Genomic DNA, 22,226 nt, shown 5'->3' with positions numbered 1-22,226 from the left:
TTTTGAAGGGGTTTACGTTCCGCTGCTCAGCCGCTTCCATCTCAAATCTTGGGTCATCTTTTTTTTCCCCCAGTCAAGGACATTTGTAGAGTCTCTGGATTATGCTTAATGTACTATAGCTCTTCATCTTTAACACATCCTAGAACATGAAATCAGGCAACATTGCCAGTGTGCTTAACATGCTTTCTCTCTGTTCCTCTGTGATTTTTAGCGGCAAGGAGGAACCATCATGATGAGCTTTTCAAAGGCTTCTGTGACATCGTTTGGGCAAAAAGCACTGACCAATTTCTCTTTAGTTTTAGGAAATCAAGAGGTAGGTAGGTTAGATCGAGGGCATACTCGATAAGTCATTTCCTCTGTGACTTCACCCCACTTGGATTCTTAACAGTAGATAGTCAGGGTTTGGGGGATGAGAGCAGCTTGTTTAAACCACTTACTTTGTTCAGTTTTGATTCAGATTCTGTCACTTTACATTTTATGTATAGATATTTGCCTCACCTAGGACATTGTCTGGTAACTTGATGTTCAACATTTTTATGTCTTTGTGAATTGTATCAAGTATGCCTACTTCCCTGCAGACAGCCTGTATAATGGCTAAAGCTATCTTAAATTTCTTACCCTTTTTTGAGGGTGGGCCAATGTAGTGAAATTTAAACAAGCATTGACGTACCACAGCTCTGCTGTCCAAGTTTCCTGCAATGCAAATATTTCATAGTTTGTACGGATTTTCAACCAATTCATCTCATCCACTTTAATCGGGCTATCTGCTCCATTCTCCATAACGATAGTGGTTTTCTTGCGTGAAAATGGTTTACTGTTAAGATAGTACAGAAGTATTCAAACTAACAGCACGACTCTTCACAGCCGATGGGTTGATGGTCAAAAGAAAAGTAGTTGAATACCAGGCAAATCCCGGATGATAGACTTTTAAATGAAAATCTGTTGCAAAAGAACGTGCATCTTTTCCCCAAACGTTGCAGACTCTACAGGAAGTAACACTCTTGCCTAAAAACATTTTGCAATCTGCAAAGCATATTTTGAAAACTACAACTTGACCCAAAAAGTAGTGTTTTCAGGACAGTTGTTCAAGCTGAGTTGTCTCTTTTCCAAATATTGGTGAGGGAAGGGTCATTGTTTATTCTTTCCTTAATTAAATGTTGTCTGCTTGGAACTGGTTAATAAACATGCACTTGATGCTGGAATAGAGAATGTTTCTTACCTGTAACACTAGCTCACAAGCATGTTATCTTCTGCAGAGTTTCATGTGACTGTATTTCCTCTGTTTTGAGCTGGGGGGGGCACATTATTCAGTTTCTGCTTTGAAAGGGAGTCAAAATGGTGCTGGCTGGAATAGGTATTTCTTTACAGACCTTTTGAAATTGTCTGGTTGAACAAATTAAAGGCCAATAATAACATATGATTAGTTTTGCACAAAGTTGTAATTGAGTTAACTTACTCGTGCAGTCTGTCTCAACCGCAAACTTCTGCTCCCCACCTCATGATCACCTTTTTCTGAACTGCTGGCCACCTATGGGCTCCTTGCAGTACTAGACAGAATCTTTTTCTTTGCAAGGAGCTGCACTGATACCCTGCCCGAATAATTGTGACATAGAGCTTAATTAAATGGACTGTCCATTTGTTGAGTTTGGTTTAAGGTACAAAATACAACCAGACAGAAATAAAGATGCAAGTCTGGCTTGAGCTTTAATCAATCCCTGCCCATTCATCAAAGTAATGGAACTTCCTCAGTTCATCCCCCTTGGAGGTCAGCCGTACGGGCACTGTCCAAGAACCACAGTTTTTTCCATCTTAACATGCCTTATACACTTCAAGTAATAGGAGGTCCCATCTTATGCATAACAATAAACCTATCCCTGCGTTTTTCCTTTCTCCTTAACGTGATGAAGGCCTCCCAGGCATGGAACTACTCTCAGTATTTAACTCTCTGTCTCTTGCCCCCTCAGGTAGCCGCCTGCCTCCTGCTCTTCCTGGAGGAAGAAGATGCCTTTTGGATGATGTCTGCCATCATTGAAGACCTTGTGCCCGCCTCTTACTTCAGCACCACTCTGATGGGAGTACAAACTGACCAGCGGGTGCTGCGCCAGCTCATTGTTCAGTATCTGCCCCGGCTAGACAAGCTTCTACAAGAGCACGACATCGGTGAGTGAGAGGCAGGACACCTATGAGCCTATAGGGAAGAAACAGGGCAACTTGCGACTTGGTGGCAGAGAACAGCTAATGAAGACCCAATTGAGAATTCAGGCTGAACTTTGTGTTTTCTGGATCAGCTAGTAGTCTTTGGGTGTGGTGGGCAAAAAAGGAGGGTTACAGATAGTGTATCTTTCGGGGAATGTGGGGAAGGAGTGAGTGAGGTATGGTGGACTGGTGTAGGGAGGAAGAGCTGGCAGCAAGCAGATGGATGAGTAATAGACTTGTGATTAAGTTGGTGGAGAGGCAAGTAGAAGAATGTTAGCATTATTCTAGTCCAGCACACCCTGGTAGTTCATGCATTACTCTGCGGCACACCTTCTTTTTGTGCTTACAGCAGCATTTATCGGTAGGTTAGGGACCCTGATAATCACTGGGTGGAAAGAAGGTCATCCATGCCCTTTGTAGCTCATGGCTTCTCACCGGAGTTCCATTATCTCTGTCAATTGGGCTACTAGGATTACTACTTGCCATTTGAAGGTACCTGTCTATGATTTAATAAAACATTTATTTTAAAAGCACCTTAAAGAAATTGCTAAGTGATGTTTTAAATGTAGTAAATGCAGACAAGACAACATTTAAAATAAATTGCAACTGTACCTTCGGTGAGGCTAGAGGTCTTTGTGAAAAGTTCTGAAATGCTCAGAAGACCCCAAAACAATTAAAATCCCTTTTCTGTGGGAAGAAACGAAAGGCACATTCTGCATTGCTTATCAACTTGGTGCCTTTCTGTTCTCATCAGCGTATGATGATCTAAAGACCCTGTTCAAGGGTTATTGAGTTAGATCTCCCTCATAACAAAGAGAAAGAAGTCTATTTATTAATTTTCTTGTGTGCCCTTCTGGGGATTCCCTGTTTTAGGGAACTGCAGAATTATTATTTATTTATTAATTCACTGAAGGTGTAAGTCATTTGCATGCTTGTCCGAAAAAAGTTTTATGGACAGTACTCATCTTTGTCAGTGTCGGTGGTGCTCCGTGCGCCTTCTAGGTTCTGTGTTTTAAGGAACTGTTCTTGGTACCACAGGGTGCCCTCACAGACTCTTTATTGTATTAATTTCTCCATTGTGGCCTGTTCATAATTAACACAAGTCATTTATTTTGTCACTTTGAGTCAGTTTTGAGTGAGTTTGCATAGCGTACGCTTCTAAACGTTTATACAGCTTTCTCCTCACATTCACACCTCTGTCCAGATTTGAATTGATTTAGTAAGCCTCTTACTTTTCCTTCCTGTTTCTTTGTGTCCATCCTGCCCTGTACCTGTTTGCTAAACTACCCCAGCAGCCTTCAAGGTGGGAAAATGGAGAAACTTAAAACAGAAATAGTTTTACCTTAAAAGTCCAAGTTGAAAATATGCTTGTACCCCTAGCCCTGCCCTCCAACATCCTCCTCACTAACATATTTATACATCTCTCTCTGAGATTCCCACCACTCGTCCTCTCTTGCCACCTTCCACTTGTGTGCTTTGTATTGATAATGATCATGTGTTCGCTCTTCCTCACACTATGTTGTAGCTAATACTTATTTCCGTTTTCTTTTTTTCTTCGCACCTGCAGAGCTCTCTCTCATCACTTTGCACTGGTTCCTGACAGCATTTGCTAGTGTGGTGCACATCAAACTGCTACTGAGGATATGGGACCTGTTTTTCTACCAAGGCTCCATGGTGCTCTTCCAGACCACCCTCGGTATGCTCAAGATGAAGGTGAGTCCCCTGTTTTGTAAAGCCTGGTCTTCGTGTGATCTCTGGTCTCACTTGGAAGTATCACAGCACTAGGAGTTAGTGATGCCCTATTCTCGCTTCCTTAATCAGCTTTGCCATCCATTAAAACACCTGGCAGATGTATTTTAATTTAATTGCATTTATATTGTTTCATTCCTCATTGTAGAGTGTTGATCAACATTATCAACAGGTAGTATGCTTTACCTGCGAGGGTGTGCCTCGTTGGAACGGTGTAGTACATGCTATGAGTTTATATAGAAAACATTTTCATGTTAGTCCCAACCAAATTGTCTAGGTTATAAGTCATTTCAGACTGCGGAGGTGAGGGCAAGATCAGAAAGAAAACAGAGATCCACCTGTATGGTCTATACAGTGGACATCACTATGTTAATACTGCTTTGCTCTGTGAAGTTTTAATATTGGAAGGGCTGTGGGCAGAATCTGTAGAAATGGACTCTGGTAAAGTCCTCCAGTCTGTCAACTGTTTTTGACAGATCTCTTCATGCCTTGGGTTTTTCCTCATTGTTAATGTTTGTCTTGAATTAGGTGGGTTGGTGGTGGTTCTTTGACAATATAAATGTGTCCTGTGTTAGGCCTGGGTTATTGTAGTATTTGCCAGCTAGTATAGGAGTGTTTTTAGGCTATTTTCAAGCCACCCTGGTTACAGTCTTCTGTGGTAGAGTCTCATTGTGACTGTTCCTATGATTTATGAGCTTTGTCGTCATCTAGCCTATTTTGATTATAGTCAGCAAAGGTAGAATGCAGATGTGGTGACTTCAACCACAATTGGACACGTCTGTTATCCGGTCTCGCTGATTACAGCCTACTATAGTTGTGCCCGATTATGATATTCCTGTGACTGCTGGGCTTCAACCATGCTCTGAAAACAGCCGGCCGGCCATAACAATGTCCAGTTTGAATGTTTCTGTGATGATTGTGAAATGTATCCTTTTCTAGTTTCAATTGCTGTTCAATCTGGAGTCGCGGTTCTGGGTTTTCTACTTTTTTATCTCGGGGAAAAGCCAAGGCCTCAGCTAGGGCGCTCCTTCAGTGAACACTTGGTGTCACTCCTACACTAAATCTCGCCCCCTTCAGGGCTCAGTCCATGCCATACAGTGACTGACCTCTGTGTGTCACTGCTGCACAGGTGTCTACTTCCTACAGCATCTCAGCTAATGCTATAGTGTGACTGGAGAGAGGGTGTCACTGATATTTAAATGTCTGGTTCATCCAAATCCTCGGGCATTACTATGCTGGGACACTGTGATACACTGGTGTATGATCCCTCAAAGACCTTGGTCAATACAGCATTTGGACACTTGGCCATGAGTGCGAGTAGGGCAGATATGTGTGGAGGTAGTGGGCACTGAATTTATTCCAGCCAGTATCCCCACGCCTAAATCATTGTATTACAAATAAATCCTCAGGGCATGGGCATTAAGCATACGGACCCTGTTTTTCTAGGTGAAGTTCCACATAGGACTCCTTTTTCCTTGGTGATTTACACTTCCATTGTTGATAAATGAGGGTGCGGTGTTGATGGAAGGGTGGCAGAGAGAAGGATAGGACATGGCTTGGCAAAGTACAGCATTACTTGTGTCTTGCCTAAGAGTTTGTTGGAGGACGTACCAGAGTTGGACAGCTCTTTAACCCAATTCCAAACCAATTTTACTATTCAGATTTTCTGAATGGTAATATTGTGCCCCTATGTGTTGCACTAGTCCAGTTGTATTTTGGTGGAGCCTAATCCCACTTGAGGGTACTGTGCAGCTCAATATGTAATCTGGTCCAGGTGTACTTCTGCAACTGTGTATCTATCAAACTCAAGAACTGTAGAAGCAACAAGGAGAATTGCTCTCTCCCTTCTTTTTCAAAGAACAATAACCTTTAAACTTTGCTTTTTAGTACTGACTCATTAAATGTTATTTCCCCCCTTAGGAAGAGGAGCTGATTCAGTCAGAGAACTCTGCCTCCATCTTTAATACACTGTCCGACATTCCATGCCAGATTGAAGATGCTGACCTGCTGCTGGCGGAGGCCATGCGAGTAGCTGGCTCTCTGACTGAGGTGGCTGTGGATGTGCAGCGACGTAAGCATCTAGCATACCTCATCGCCGACCAGGGGCAGTTGCTAAGCCCAGTAAGCGGTGTGAGCAACCTGTCTAAGGTGAGCTTGCTGGTTAGAAAGTAGCTGGGGTAGGATACCATTTAACCTGCTCCATGTCCAATTGTTTCTCTGGCAACTTCCTAGGACCAAGACTGGTAGGAGAAGACCTAGAGCAGCAGATGCAGCACTACTGCCTCAGGAATTTATACTTGACAGTATTTATATACTAGTCATTTCACTCCTTGTTTTTCATTTGTATTAACAATATGTATTCACCTTTTATTTGACTTTTTTGTAAAATATAACATCTTCAAATATCTAATTAATAAAATGTAATCTCTTCGAGAAAGTGAATAAAACCAAAACACTTGGCCAGTCTTGCAAAGTCGGGCATTACTATGCCATCATTTATTCCTAAATAGTTATTTTAAGGTGAGATCATTCAAACTCTTATAGAGCCATACCTGCATATTGCACTGCTGAAATAGGTTTCTGATCTACTTAAACAGATCAGGTGTTTAACTGTTCTACTGCTGTAACAAGTGAAAACTTGAGTGGCAGTGGTGAGCGCCAGGATTCTCTCCAGATGCAAACAGATTGGTTATGATATACAGTTTACTTGAATGACACATAATTTGATTGAGATATTTCTTGAATGACACATAATTTGATTGAGATATTTGAAAGCTTCTCCACAGTTAACTCGCCATCTCAGTGCATGATACTTAGCAGCTCTCTGGGATTGATTGTGTCTTGAAAATACACAATAATTGTTGCCGGAGTGACTTCCTTCACACACCTTTTTTTTTTTTTTCTTTTCATGTGGCGACCCGATAATGATTGCATGTTTATCAAGGAAATGCCATGACTTACACTACTCTGTTTTACTTTGTCTATATATGTACCTGATTATTTTACCATGATCGATTTAACTTGCTGTCTTTATGTTGTGCCTTCCACTCTGTTGTATTTCTTTTGCTATTAATACAGAGAAATTTACAATTATTGGGTTATAGTCATCTTCCTGCTGCCAGTAGACATGCCGCATCAGACAGTTATTGTGCCACTAACCACACTCCATCAGTTGTTATTGACACTAATGAAACCCTGTCAGTTTTTGTACTAGTGACCATGTCCCATAAGTTGGTGTTTCAGTAACCATGTCCTATCAGCTGGTGTGCCAGAAACTATGGCTTATTGAACATTGTGCCAGTAACCATGCCCCCACCGGCTGATGTGCCGGTAACCATGCCCCACCAGTTTATGTGCCAGTAACCATGACCCATCAGCTTTTATGCCAGTAAACATGCCCCAGCAGTTTGTCATGCCCTATCAGTTGGTCTGCCTGTAATCATGCCCATCAGCTGATGTAAAAGTAACCATGCCCCATCAGGCAGTTATGGTGTCAGTTATCATCCATAGTTTGCACTCCTTGTGCTATGATTTAGCTTGCCTACAGCTGATAATGTGTAAATAATTATGGTGCACGCAGTTCCTCATACCCACAGCCCTAGAAGAACGCCTTTTGTGCATAAAGTTTCTGGAAGTACGATTAAAATAGCAGTTTGCTTAGTTAATGCAACTTTTCCCGCTTTCAGGTTGCAAGCGTGGTTGTTATACAGAATGCTTGTGAAAGCATTTTGCATAGTCTACTAGGCATAATCTGTGTCATGGCCTTGTGATTTATTATTGTTACTGCAGTTGTATAATTGTTTTAAATTCCCTCATAAAAGTTCGTCTCTCTTTTTTTTTTTTTTTTCCCATCCTGTAGATTGTCAGACGGCAAAGCCAGCGTAGAAAATCTGGGATCACCACTCTGCTTTTTGGTAAGAGAGGAAGCCTCCAAGTTGCCTCCTAATGCATCCTTAAAATGGATGCTTGAAGGGAAATGATCTAGATTCCCAGGGATGAGGTTTCTGTTTCAAAGTTTTCCAAATAATTGATCTTAGATGTGCACTGGTATAGGAGAGGGATATTCTGTACATTGCGTTTCAAGCCATAAACATATTCAGACTCTTTTCCTGGATTGCACCAAAAAACACAACTGTCATTGAGTATCCTGCCAGTGCAGTGAATATAATGAAAGGTCTGGGAGTGGTAGCACCAGGTATAACCCCATGGCTGGCAGTGTTTGCAGCACATATTGTCCTCATTGCTGTCAGTACTGGCAGTGAGTACACTCATGAATGCTGATGCAGTTAACAATTAGTATACCCCTCTGGTTTGGCAGTGTTAGGAGTGAGGGTAACCCTCACATGTTGCTGCATTATCAGCGTGTATGCCTTCTGGGCTATTAGTATTGGCAGCAGGTATAACCCCTCTTTACTGACATTAACCGAAAATATACTCCTCAAGGCTAGCAATATTAGCACCCAGTTTACCTGTCTGGTCTGACAGAAGGTATAATATCACATGGCTGTCACTGTCAGCAGGTAGTATACCTCAGTGGCAGGCTGTAATAGCAGCAAGTATGGTCCTCCATTATGGCAGATTTAGTAGTAAGTATAACCTCAGGTTGCCCCTGTTATAGGGAGAATACACTCCAGGCTGGTAGTTTTACACTCTGTATGCCCTCTCTCATTGAATTTTTCCCAATTGTATCAACACATTTCAGTGATCAGAGAAACTCTAAGTCTATAATTTCTGGCGGTCCAGGGACCACAAGTAGAGTGGCCTTGATTGAAAAATAACACCCAGTCCTAAAGAGAGAGGAGATTGGAGTAGTATTCCCTTATACGGAGCACCAAGATCGTACCAAGTCCCCCAGGGAGGCTGTTGTAGATTACATCTTGTTTTTCGTCTGATGACAATTAAATGAACTATCTAGTACCCTGGAAATTCAGCACAAGCAGAGTAAACACTATATTTCAGATAACTTCAGGTCTGGAGCAAAAGATACCCTATGATGTTACACCTTAAACTGGGTCCCGGCGACCCTTATTAGATTGTGTTACAGTGTCTAGATAGCCAGTACTCTCTAGTGGTAGTTGTGGTGAGCAGCCAAGACTTATCTAGGGGGAGCGTGAAGCACTTGCAATACCACAGTAGTCACACATATCAAACTAGATTACTATAGGAAAACCCCCTCTGGAGGTAAGTACATACAAAATATACACGGGTAAGTATTGGGAAATAGCATAAAATAGCAAGGGCCCTATAGGGGGCCAAACCATATACTAAAAAAGTGGAATGCGAGAATAGGTCCCCCGCCAGAGGATATGGAGTAGTTAGCCAAGGGCTGGGAAACAGTGGAACCCCAAGAGGTAAGTATCAAGAAGCTCCCCAGCGACCAGGAAAGTACAGGTAAGTTACCTGGTCATCCCTTAGGCTAACAAGGGGACTCGTAAATGGAATATTGCAAAAGCAGGACCAGGCCAGTGGAACCCAACGGTGGATTCCAGATGAAGAAGACCTGCAAAAGAAGGGGACAGAGTCCAGTCCACGCAGGAGTATCCAGGTGAGGCAGGAAGCTTTTCCCACCCCTATGTGGGTGAAGATCTGGGTCGTCGGTGATGGATGAAGTCCAGCTGTGGGGCCCAGGAGCTGTAGAGGAGTCCCTGAAGTCATTTAGGAGCTGTCCCTCTTTGGTCTGTGGATTGCAGATGGGTCAGTGGCCAGGAGGACCACCAACAAGCAAATGCAGCTGGAGCTGTTGGAGATTTGCAGAGCTGAAGAGGACCAGCAAGGTCCTGGGGACTCACCCCTTGGAGGGGAGTCCAGGCTGACCCTTAGACGACAGGAGAGGCAGTAGAAGCAGTTGGAGCCCCCACGAGCAACCCACTGGCAGGAGGCACTGTAAATCGCAGTGAGGCCCAGTCAGCACACCTAAAGCAGATTCCCAGGTCGCTGGAGCAGCAAAGAGGAGACTGTCCTTGCAGAGGTAGAGTGCTGGGGGCCGGGGCTACTTGGAGCCTGAAGAACCCTCGGAGCAGGAGTCAACAAGACTTGATTGCTGAAACAGTTGAATGCACAGAGGTCCTGTCTTGGTGGAAGAGGCAAGTGCTCACAGTCCCCCTTGTTAGGAAACACTGTTTGCAGGGAGAGGTCGTCTCAGGCATTGCAGTCTTGTTCGGTCCCTGTGAAATCCTGCAGCGGATCCGGTGGCCAGGAGCAGAAGATGTTTTTGTAGAGTGGTCCTGATGGAGTCTTGCACAACAAATCTGGGGGCCCACCTGCAAGAGAGTCTCTAAATAGCCCAAAAAAGGGCTTGGTCACTCTCTGAGGTGACCACCAATCAGAGGGGGGTCACTGATGTCAGCTACCTAACCTGACCAGTCAGATGCTCCCAGCGGCCTCTGTACATCTTGTTTCCAAGATGGCAAAATCAAGTGGCCCCCTGGAGGAGCTCTGGGCACCACCCCTAGGGTGGTGATGGACAAAGGAATGGTCACTTCCCTTTCCTTTTTGCCGTTTCGTGCCAGAGCAGGGACCGGGGGTCCCTCTACTGGTGCAAACTAGATTTTGCAAGGTGGACACCAAATGTGCCGTTCAAAGCAGTCTGGTGACGTGGGGAGGCTACCCCTCCCCAGACCTGCAAAAACCTATTTCCAAGGAGAGGAGGTTGCATCCCCTCTCTCAAAGTAACTCCTTTGTTCTGCCTTCCCCTGCTTGAACTGGTCAAGCAGCAGGAGGGCAGAATTCTGTCTGAAGGACTGAAGCAGCGTGGGCAGCCCACAGACGCTACAAAACTGGTAGGACCAGTACTGGGGATCCTCTAAGGAGCCCCAAAGAACATGGAATCATGCCTCCAATACTGACCTCAGTATTGGGGTATGATTACAACATGTTTAATACCAAAAATGCCTAGGTTCAGAGTTACCATTTATGTAGCTGGGCCAAAGGTGGCCAGTAAATAGCTAAAATGGCTTTCCCACACTTACAAAGTCCAGGGGATTGGAACTGAAGTTCGTAGGGGCACCTCTGTTCATGCAGGGGTGCCCACACACACAGGGACTTGCACCCTGCCCTTTGGGCTGGAAGGGCCTACCATAGGGGTGCCTTACAGTGACCTGGTGTAGTGACCAGCAGTGAAAGGGTGCATGCACCTTTTCATGCAGGCTGCAGATGGCAAGTCTGCAGTCACAGTTTGCTTGGGCTCCCATGGGTGGCATAATACATTCTGCAGCCCATGGGTGGCCCCCCAGTGTACCAATGCCCTGGGTACCTAGGTACCATATACTAGGGACTTACAGGATACACCAGTATGCTAATTGTGAGGTGTAAGAAGTACCAAAGCACCTCAATTTGTAGGAGAGAGCACAATCGCTGGGGTCCTGGTTAGCAGGGTCCCTTTGAAAAGTCTAAGCACACTGACATCAGGCAAAAAAGTGGCGTTAACCATGCCAGAAAGAAGGGATTTCAACCCATTATTCCCACATACGAGGTTTGGCATAAAAAAGCCCCTTTTACACCAAAGGAGACTCCGCCTCAAGACAAGTCTCAACCAACAGATGAACCTCAGCTTTAAGAAGATCCCAAAACATTTTTCATGCTCAAAAAGCCTAGCAAGCTTTGCCATTCAAAACTGACATCCAAAGAGGGTGGCATGAATGTATCACTACCTCTGCTGCTGGAAACCTGCCAACACACCATCTAAATTGATTCAGACACTGGCGCATAGAGGCACAAGGTCATGCCATCAAAAAATAGGCTCACTTTTGAGAAGGCTGTGTCTTGTGAGATTAGTCCTTCCCATATTCCCAAGAAAACAAGTTAAAATGCAACTGCTGTCCCAGCAACACCTTCCCTTTTGCCAACTTGTTCTCAGTGATCCAGATGGTGTCTTAAGATCGACTTCCTCCATATGAAGACCAACTGGTACTGGAAGATAAAGATGACACATGGCATTGTTATAGGGTTGACCCCCAAGATGAGGAACTACAGGAATCATACCTTCTCTGGCTTTTCCACCTGCCGATATATCAGCAGATCATGAAGTTCTTCTGTGTAAATGAACTGTATGTAGAGTTTACAAAGCTACAAAACATGCTTTCAGGCAAGGATAGGATGACACTCCACCCCTGCCATGGAAAGCAAGAAGCTTGATGTAGCTGGTAAGGGAGTAGCAGTTGGCTCTGCTATACTTGGGAGTATTGCCATTTTGTTAGCACTGTTGATAACATAGGACTGAGCACTGGGTAAACTGCAAGGGCTCTGCTGTACCCTTCCTGTCGCTCCCTCTGGAACACCACCATTCTATTAGGATGTGCTTTCTGTTGCAAGCTTTTATTTTGGAGGCAGAAATCCTCACATTGCTGAGCAAAGGGGCCATAGAGGTAGTGCCTCTGAAAGAAAGATACAGAGGAGTTTCCTTACTTTACTTGTTGATCACAAGAAAGCTAGAAGTTTAAGACCCATTTTGGACTTCAGCTTTCTGAACCTGTTCATTTGGCACAACACATTCAAGATACTGCCCCAGAGCTAAGCCTTGCTGGCTGTGAATTTATCTCGAGGATCCCTATAATCGTTTAGTTCTTCCTGCCCACAGACATTACCTGACATTCACCGTGTGATGCCAGCATTATTTGTTCATGGCTTTACTGTTTGGGCAACAACTGAATCGTGCATCTTTACAAAAGTTCTTGCGATTGTGGCAACTTCACTGTGACGATCAGAAGTCCTTGTATTTCCATACGTAGACAACTGGCAGCTGAAAGCTTTTGTTCCTCTTCAGTGGATCATGGATATTTGGGATTTAATTCAGAGATTACTGACTCAGGCACAGCTTCTGATTCTACATGTCATAAATCTGCTTGGCCCTTTGGCCTGGTGCATTAAGTTGTACCAGACTCCTTGTGAAAGTTGAGGACATGTCAGTCTTTCTAAGAAAACTGTGACTCCGGCATTCAGGAGCCTCTCGGATCAGGGGCAGATCTTCCAATCAGTTTATAGGGATATACACTAGTGGATTGGATCCCACCAAACGTTTGATGGGTCATCCCTTCAGCTCTACGCAAGCAAAGGATCCTGTAGTCATGGATTCTTCCTTGCTGGTCCTTGGATCTGTATTGTCACACACATGTGCTGGAGCTGTATGTGGTGTGCCTTGCCATGAATGCATCCATCCATCCTATCTTAGGAAGGAAAATTCTGATTCTGTCAGCAAACTCTGCCACCTTCCACTGTATCAGAAGACAGCACAACATGGGTGTCAGGTACTGTGTGTTAGGAGGCAATCCACCTGTAAAGGTCAGCTCAGCATTGGCAAAGTTTTCCAGGTAGCAGCTCATCTTGCAGGTTGACTTAGTGTGAGAGCAGATGCTCTCAGGTGCCTTTTCTTGGAAGACCACGATTGGGGAACTACACCCGAAGTGACATATGAGAACGTCTGATAGGGGTGTCCGTAAGTGGATCTCTTCACTACATTCCGGGGCAGGCATCCCAATAGTTGTGCCGTACATTTCCCTCTGAATAGTTCTCTTGGAGGATGCTTTCAGGTTCAGTTGGTCGAGGGCCTGCAGTATGTATTTCCCCAAATCTGCCTCTTGTCAAAAGTCTTGCTGAAAGTGTTGGAGGACTGAGTTAGAAGATGGCTATTTGGAGTGGTTTGTAACTACTGTAGAAAGTTCCTAGCCCTTGCCAGTTGGAACTAGATTGAGCATTGGTGGAATCTTGGTGACTGATGATTCAAGCAGAACTGGCTAATGATTATTTTGGACTCTTCATTAATAGGCTCCCTATTATCCCTGCTTTGCTAAGGAGAGGCATTCAAATTGTTCTAGAGGACTTTAGGCAAAATGTCATAATTCTACACACAGTGCAACGTTTTAAAAAAATATATTATTGTTTTCCATTCATTAAACGTTACAACATAATTGCAATAACACAGCGCCAGCAGCGGGCACAAAACAGCGTGTCAAACTTTGTAGAATCCCCGGTAGATTGGAATGCAACTCGTATGAATCAACAGTAGGTTTACAATTGAATATTGATACATATTGTATTATACATACACAACAGACACTGCTCACATGTGGATCTATACATATCTGTGTATGTCTGAGGATTTTTTAAGCAATAGACTTCTGATACTATTAGCATGGGACTTTATAGCTTCAAACTGATTGTTACACTTCAGATTTATTTTTCCATACTAGCCCATTTTGACAGTGTTAACAGAGAGAATACTCTCTGCTGTATGACAATATTAGTCCCAAGTATGCCTCTAAGGCTAGCAGTTTTACTATCCAGTATACTCTCTGGCCTTGCAGTGTTAGCCGTAGTGTATCTCTCAGCTGGCAGGGTTGGCTATGAACAGGACAGGATAGCTATGTGTTCAAGCTGGTAGTGTTGGCAATAGCTGTAGTATCCATGTTGCTGGAGTCTATGCACATCACTAAGATGCAGTGTACTGAGCAGATTTTTAACCCTCTGTCTTTCGCTAGGTGAGGACGATGTAGAGTCCTTAAAGTGTAAAAATATCAAACAGACTGAGCTGGTGGCGGACCTACGAGATGCCATACTACAGGTGGCGCGGCATTTCCAGTGTGTGGACCCCAAGAACTGCAATATTGTGAGTATGCTAAAGACCACCTCTCCTCTGATGCCCATGACTGAATCTGCACACTAATGCAAAGTCATAACATGCAAAACCAACTCAAAGGGATAATTAAACATTCTATTGTTAAGGCTGTGAATCTGAATTTGTGGTTCCTCACCCAGGTACAGAAAATCTAAAAGAGAATGTCTGTACCTTTCCCAGCTCCTCCTTTTGCCACCTTGGGGCTGAGCAGAACATTTCCTTGAACAGAATTGTGTCTGTTGATACACCCAACATATTAGGTCTTCCTCCTTGATCTGCTTCACTTTATGGAACGTTGCAGCCCTGGTCAACTTAGTTCTAAACTGATGTGGATGGGTTAGAGCTGTGCTTTGTGTTTCACAGTCTTGCATTTTAGCTGCTACCTAAGGGGTGTACGGAATTAATGCAATTAGCTGTCATGCAATTATGAGAAAGTGTGGGAAAATTATACAAAATTACACACAATGTAAATCTGTCATGTGGTGCTACATTTTAGCTCAAAATTGGTCCTGTCATTAATTTTTGACACGATGATACATTTTATGGTTACAAACTCGCATGAAAAACACCAATGATGCAAGCAACAGCTGCTTGAATTCTCTCCATTCCCTTTATTCCAGTACACTTGTGGTAAACTTTAACTGTGCATGGCACATATTTATACAATGTGACATAATTGTGTTATGTTGAGAATTTCATATGTAGTGCAAAATTATACAAATTACACAAGTTAAATTTAATTTTGTCCATGCTTACTGCTAGTCAAAAATTCTGCCTTGCCACAGGGTGACAGAAAGATGTGGAAGAGCTGACCTCTGATGAGGGCCTGATAAAAAAAAAGACTGCTTACCTGCAGTAGTATATCTCCAGCTAAAATACCCTTCCTCTACTCATAGCATTAGAAAACCTCCTGGCTGTTTTCTGTTGTCTGCTACCAGACTTTATTTTTTTTGCAGATACCTTATTTGTCATTTTTGCATTACCGATCACAATTACAATTCTGCTTGACTATGTTTCATGTACCATATATAACAGATTAAATGGGCACCAACATTCAATGACAGTTTCCACCATGGCAGCCTCTGGGTTAGATGTCTTCCCATAAAAGTGTGTCTCCTCGCATACATCCACTATATGATGTGTTAATGATAGAGGTTTGCGGTAATGAGGATTTGATCTGATTATCTAAACAGGCCAATTCGCGCGAGGGGTGTATACTATCCACTGCACTGTTGGTCCATGTGGATCGGGTATGGCTGATCTATTAGTCCTCCTTAGCAAATACCGATTATGGGGAGAGAACTGTAATCACTTGCGGTTCTTGTTTTAAAACTTAAACTCAAACTATAAACTAAAACAGTAATCTCTGGGTTTTTCTGATGTTTAAGGGTAGTGTGGTAGGAGAAAAGGTACTTGACTTGCAAATATGACTCTTTTTGTAATTTATTAGTATTAAGGGGTCATTTGTGCAGGTTGTCAGTACTGGCATAGTCGGAGTACTCCCAGCATGGATAGTACGTGCATGAAGGTAGGGAGGCAGTGTGTGCACGCTCAGTCTTTGTTTGTTGCTTCTGGGAGCTGTTTTGTAACTTCAGTGTGCCTGAGGCCAGATTCAGGCTTCTATCAGGTTATGACCATCTTCCCCACTCACATCGCTTGCGATGTCTGGTTCCCCCCTCTGACTTCCACCCTGGAGTGGTGTTGCAGCTGTCTGAAACCTCTAGCCATAGTTCAACCATTGGCTGCTGTCAGACGCCTTGTGCGTTTTCCCAGCGCTTAATAGGTCCCTCTGCCCCAGTCCAAGTGGAGACGTCTTTATCCCATCTCTCTACTAGAATCCCTAATGTGAACCTCCAGGCCATTGCTCTTATGTTTAGCTAAGGAAATGGCTAGGTCTATGAACCTCGTGCCTACCTTGCATTTTACAGGTCTTGGGAAGTTCCCCAGCAGGCACGCTTCCATGGTCCGAGGAGGTGCCCTCCCAATCCTGTCCCCAATACGTTGTTGTTCTGCAACCCAGAAGGTTTGAATAAGGGGGCAATCCTACACCATGTGTTTAAAATCAGCGTCTGGTATTTGACAAAGCTGGACATTCCCCCATAGATTACCTGGAGCCTGTGTGGGGTGAGGTAGGTTGTATGAAGATAATTTAACTGTATATACTTTAACCTAGCGTTGCAAGATATTGTCTGTGGGTATGTGAGTATATTGTCCCAGAATCTTTCTTGTAATGCATGACCGAACATCCTCTCCCATCTGGTCCTAAGTGTGTCCAAAGGCCAGTGCACCATGTCAGTCAGTGCTTTGTATATCGAAGTCACTTGTCGTCTGGCGGAGACCAATGAGAGTAGGGCACACATTATTGGATGTTGTGGGGGTTCTTCTCTCCCACTTCCCCATAGGTCCTGAAATGATCGTACCAGTGCCCCGTATAACAGGAATTGGCTGGTGGGTAGGTGGAATTTGTCAACCAGGTTTGCCATGGGGACAAGGATCCCCATCTCGAAGCAGTCTACGGTGATTGTTACTCCTGCAGCAGTACATGCCTGTAATTGATTCTCATTAAAGTAATTAACTGTTGTCCCATGTGGTGGACTCAATAATGGCAGTGTTTGTACATACATCTGGGCTCTTTGACTTTGCCCCACACCCCTGCACCACCCATGCAACACCACCTGTAGTAGTACTCCCTGATGGTGTAGTGAGGTTCCAGGGCACAATAGTTTGACAAGGAGAGTGTGATGGTGGGGTGGCAATCCCAGATGGTCTAAAACCCAGTCATTAGCGTTGTCCAGCCACCTCGCCACCCATTGTAAATGGGCACCCAAGTAGTACGATTTGGTCAGGTACCCCACAACCACCCTGCACCACTGACCTTTGCAATATGTGAAGTGCGACTTTGTGTCTTTCCCCATTGCAAATGAGTTCCCGGAGCAAAATATCAAGTTGCTTGAACCATGTCCCAGTAGTTTCACTGGGGCATTAGCAACGCTACCAGACTTGACAACAGAAAATAGCCACATTTTGAAGTTCTTTTACGTATACTTGCTCCAGCAGATTCCTTATGTGAACCACAATCCCCAACTTGACCCCAAAGTCTGGAACAGTCTCCCCCTGCACATCAGAGCCACTTTCTCCGTCCTTGAGTTCCACAAGAAACTGAAGACTTGGATTTTCACCTGTACCACAGACTCAGCCAGCACAGTCACCTCCTTATGTAGTGCCTGAATACCTCCACAAGTGAGATTTATGCTCCGCAAATAGTCATAGCCAAACATAACCTGACCCAGGTGCAAGACTGCATCCATAAATGTTTTATTTGGCAACATGGAGTCACTGGGAGGAGGGAGGTTGCTTTGTTTGGCAAGCCAAGATGGCAACATGCTTTAGCAACGCTCCTCGCCCGCAACCACAGTTATCCTCCTTTTTATCCCACTAAACATTAGCCATCTGCCCCCACACTATTCTCCACGTGCTTCTGCAATAGTAGCCCACCTAAGAACCAGTCCATAGAAACCCACAAAGACCTGAAACAGCGACTTGCCGAGACAAAGCGGCCTTGGCCTCTCATGCCGCAAAGGCCTGGAACAAAGGCTGAGCTTTGCCAGGTGCTGCGGTGACGGTGCACCACCCGTGATCATCGGCGAAGCTCAGGGATGGCATTGGAGAAGAGCGACCGCTACTGGAGGTGCTCGCACACCTGTGGTCTGTACTCTAGGTAGGAACGACCAGCCCTAATGCGCCGGCATAAAGGCTGCTCTCTGGACCTACAGTGCCTCTGCTCCTCTCCCTGGCCTCCGATGCCGACACGTCCGCTCAACTGGGGACACAGGTCGAGTCCTGTGGCATGCATGTGTTAGCCAGAGCACAAATGCGGGGCCTATTACACCAACCTGTACAGGCTGCAGGAGGGGGGGCAGTTGGAGAGACTCCACAATTTTCAGCAGGGCGCACTGCGCCCAGGCACCAGTACACACATTTGCAAGAAGACAGGCCCCTGTGATAGCCATGCGGATGGGCCCATGAGTAGGTGGGAAGCCCACTTGCTAAGTAACCAAGGACCTGGACCAGCACCAGTTTGGGTAGAATAAAAGGGACTTGCGGGCTGCTCATGCTGTGTTGCCTGAGCCAAAGCCGTAGGCATCAGCAAGTGGTCCCACTCCCTCAACTCCTAGATTGCAGCATCGCAGGCTGTTACATTTGAACAGACTATTTTCTCATGGGCTATTTTTGCTCCAACACCTCCGGGACACCGTCAAGCTCACCCACCACCACAGGTCCTGCCACGCCCACCGACACAGAGAAGCCATCATCTGCGTATGGCAAACTTGACATATTAGTTGCCATTTAATAACCCTGCATGTCGCTACAATCCAAAATTGATCACGTAGCATCTGACCTCATCCTGCTACATGCAGACCACGGTAAACTGGTGGATCGTGTGCACTCAACAGAAGTGACGCTCACAGACATCCAACCGAAAGCACAACAATTACTAACAGACCTCAAGGCCTCCATGCAATTAATTCACACCCAGGATACGTGAGCTGAAGACTCTGTGGGAAGCGCCAGACACTACGATATCCCAATAATAGAGCTTGCAGAAGGACAAGATGCAGGGACATATGTTGAAACCTGTCTCCGAAGGCTCCTTCCAGCATGACATTGTCACCATTCTTCTTCATTTAGCAGGCGCTTTGCATCCCAACCCGAGGTACTATACCTGGCTCCAACCCTAGACCTTTAATATTTTGCCTGCTGCATTTCCACGACTGTGACTCAATACTGAGGGAAACCTGTAAGCTCTCTGATGTCAAAGTGAACAGTGCACGTCTAATGTTCTTCCTTGACTAAACAATACAGGCGCAACACCAGTGTAACTCATTCCTAGCAGTTAAGCATTGATTATGTGAATTGAAGCTGCAATACTCATTGCTTTTTCCCTGCACACCTTAGAGTGGTATCGGAAGGGAAGGTGCGGTTCTTTGATTCACCACAAGAGAAATGGGACTGGCTGGAAGCATCAGTGCTGGCCACTATACCCCCTGCCAAAGCGAAAGACCATGCACAGGCCTGAAACAAGGAGGTAAGTTGCACAGGCTGCCGTCATCAACCACGTAGATCTCTCCAGCTTGGCAATTCCAGACCTGGAACAGAAGCTTACTGAGAAGCAACATGCCCTACAGGTGGCTACCCAACTTCAGAAAACTACACCGGGCCAAGGCCCAGAAACTACATTGGGAAATAACTCCATTGATGAGGGATCATCTGCAACATTGCCTCCTAGACCAGATCACAGAACTGTCCCCGATGTGATCCCTCAGACATCGGATGAAATTATTTAAATTTAACAAGAGCCAACAGAACTCAGTGCCCGACCCTGTCTGCATGCAAGTACCTGTCCCAATAAGCCTTCCTCCTCCAGTCTAAGGACAAGCATCACTCTGAATGCTCTTTACACTGTCAAAAGCAAACAAACACAATAACTGACGGAATGCGGAACCAATCAAACAATCACCCCCAGCCGTAGATCTGGGTTTAATCCAACAATTATTTTGCTCACCATGCCTCCCCAGTTTAGACCCATCCAGATGCAAATCAGTCTTGACCCTGTTCCCTATGGGCCAGGCCAGGTCCTCCCTGGACCGGAAACAAGCATCCTGGGACTGGTTTCAGGGTATCACACTTCATCAGCCAGGTTAGCTTGAATCCAGTAGCATAGTGAGCCCGGGACACTGTGTTCTTGGCACATGACGGCCACAAGTTTAGGCGGACCCATGTTGCGGATCTGCTCTATTGGTATTATAAATATTTGTTTTTGGTTGATTTCATGGTTTGTTGGTTCAGTGTATTATTCAGGTCTTGCACCACCCGTATGTACATGGAGGAAACAGACACCCAGCCTATGCTGTCTGCTTAACTTCATGGCTATAGCCCTTACCACCCACATTAACATAATAACTTGGAACGTGCGAGGCATGCACACCCCTTCACGTCGTTACGCGGTTTACCCATACCTTAAACGTCGCGCAGCACACATTGCTTTACTACAGGAATCGCATAGAACACTTTTGAAGGCGACCAGACTGCAGCACAGATGGCTTTGACAGGTGTACACCACTCACTTCTGTGCACGTGAAGTGCTGATTTGGGTGCGCCCAGTGTCCCCTTTACGTTGGAGGAGGCAGTCACAGACCCTTAGGGTAGGTGTGTCTTTGTCAAAGGTTTGGAAGCGTATATATGGAATATATACGCTTCCAAAACAGACCTTCCACTCCTTTCTACTATCTCAAACGTGCTTTCCTGTTGGGGCAGTATCCCGTAGCTGATAGTCGGTGACTGTAATGGTGTGTTAAATGTCGATCTGGATCGTTCATTCCCCCCCTTTCCTCAGACTATGGCCACTTCCAATGCACTGATGCTACAAGATTGAGTGCACTCTCCTAAATCTAGAAACCCAAACAGTAGAAGACCCTTCGACTTCTGTTGCCCTCACTGAAATGTGACACACACATGCAACCCTGCTGGAATGCCTTTGCTGCCTTAACTATGAGGTACACCCTGCCTTTGCTGCCTTAACTATGAGGTACACCCTTCCAAGACCCACGCATCTGCTGATAAATCTGGTTCCCTCTTAGTGTGGCTGATCTGATAGAGACTTCTAGTTGCAGATTTCTTACTTTAGAATTCCCCCTGACGTCAGACTGGATCCAGAGATTTTTCTTTGAGCAACACCCTTGCCCACCATCAGGTGGAATTGGTGGACTCTGTGTCCATTTTTGGTGCCCTGGTCGCTGTGATGATGTCACAGTCGTATATAGGCGCCACTCTGGTGTGCTTACATCATTTTTTTTTCACAGCAGCCTATGTACAGATCTGGAGAAGAGCTACCCTCTGTCACTTTTTGACGGACTTTTTCAACCCTTTTGTCAAGCGTTTTGACTACTTGACGCATTAAGATTTCTTCCGGTAAGCCTGGATTCACGCCCTGTGACTCCAGTCTCTGCATGATGTTAGTGACAAATCTGCACCTTGTGTGCTTGTGGTGTCTGGAGGGCGACCACGACTCAAAGTCGTGCTCTGGCTGGCGGGCAATGAATCAGAAGGCTTTGAGAGTGCTGCCCCTAAAGCTCGTAGCGGCTTGGCGGTTGGCTCTGCATTGCTCCTGATCTTGCTGAAGAGTTGGGTCACAAGACCATTGGCTGAGCCAACACCTCTTGTCCTTGTCCTACTTCAAATCATTGGGACATTCAGGTCACAAGCAGAAGTTGAAGAAGACAAGCGTTCTTCAAATTCACCCATCACTCGGCTGATGCAATGCTGGAGGAGCTTCTTCCTTTTAGGCCTCTGTCCTCCGAGCCTGCTTCTGGGTCGGCTCCGTGCTTCCCCAAGTTTCTGGGAGCCGGATCCACCCCTGCCCAACTCAGGGAGTTTTATGAGGCTGTGTGCCTCATATTTGGGTAGACCGACCCTCCTGTGATGCCCTTGGGTCCAGAACGGTCGGCGGGGACCCCTCGGGTTATGCACCAGCTGCAGCATAGGGCACCCCAGGATCCGTTTCCGGATCCTTGCGAAGCCAGTTATGCCATTGCAACTGTCCCCAGAGCCGGTGCAGAAGTCAACACTCCAGACATCGGTTGGACCCATAAACGACGTCTATCCCATACTTATT

The 22,226-nt window shown here is 45.2% G+C and overlaps 1 protein-coding gene across 6 annotated transcripts in view; it reads left to right on the top strand.

Moving 5' to 3' along the window:
- SGSM3 (small G protein signaling modulator 3) overlaps positions 1-22,226 on the top strand; it is a 256,141-nt gene that overhangs the window by 135,022 nt on the left and 98,893 nt on the right. For all 6 annotated transcript variants that reach the window (XM_069231273.1, XM_069231269.1, XM_069231274.1 and 3 more), the window contains exons 9-13: positions 1,965-2,160; positions 3,764-3,909; positions 5,866-6,093; positions 7,805-7,859; positions 14,418-14,545. In XM_069231273.1, the coding sequence (XP_069087374.1) occupies positions 1,965-2,160; positions 3,764-3,909; positions 5,866-6,093; positions 7,805-7,859; positions 14,418-14,545 (753 nt within the window). The remainder of the gene's footprint in view (positions 1-1,964; positions 2,161-3,763; positions 3,910-5,865; positions 6,094-7,804; positions 7,860-14,417; positions 14,546-22,226) is intronic.

This window comes from Pleurodeles waltl, chromosome 4_2 (assembly GCF_031143425.1).
Source record: "Pleurodeles waltl isolate 20211129_DDA chromosome 4_2, aPleWal1.hap1.20221129, whole genome shotgun sequence".
NCBI classification, from domain to species: domain Eukaryota; kingdom Metazoa; phylum Chordata; class Amphibia; order Caudata; family Salamandridae; genus Pleurodeles; species Pleurodeles waltl.
This window is presented reverse-complemented; position numbering and strand designations above follow the sequence as displayed.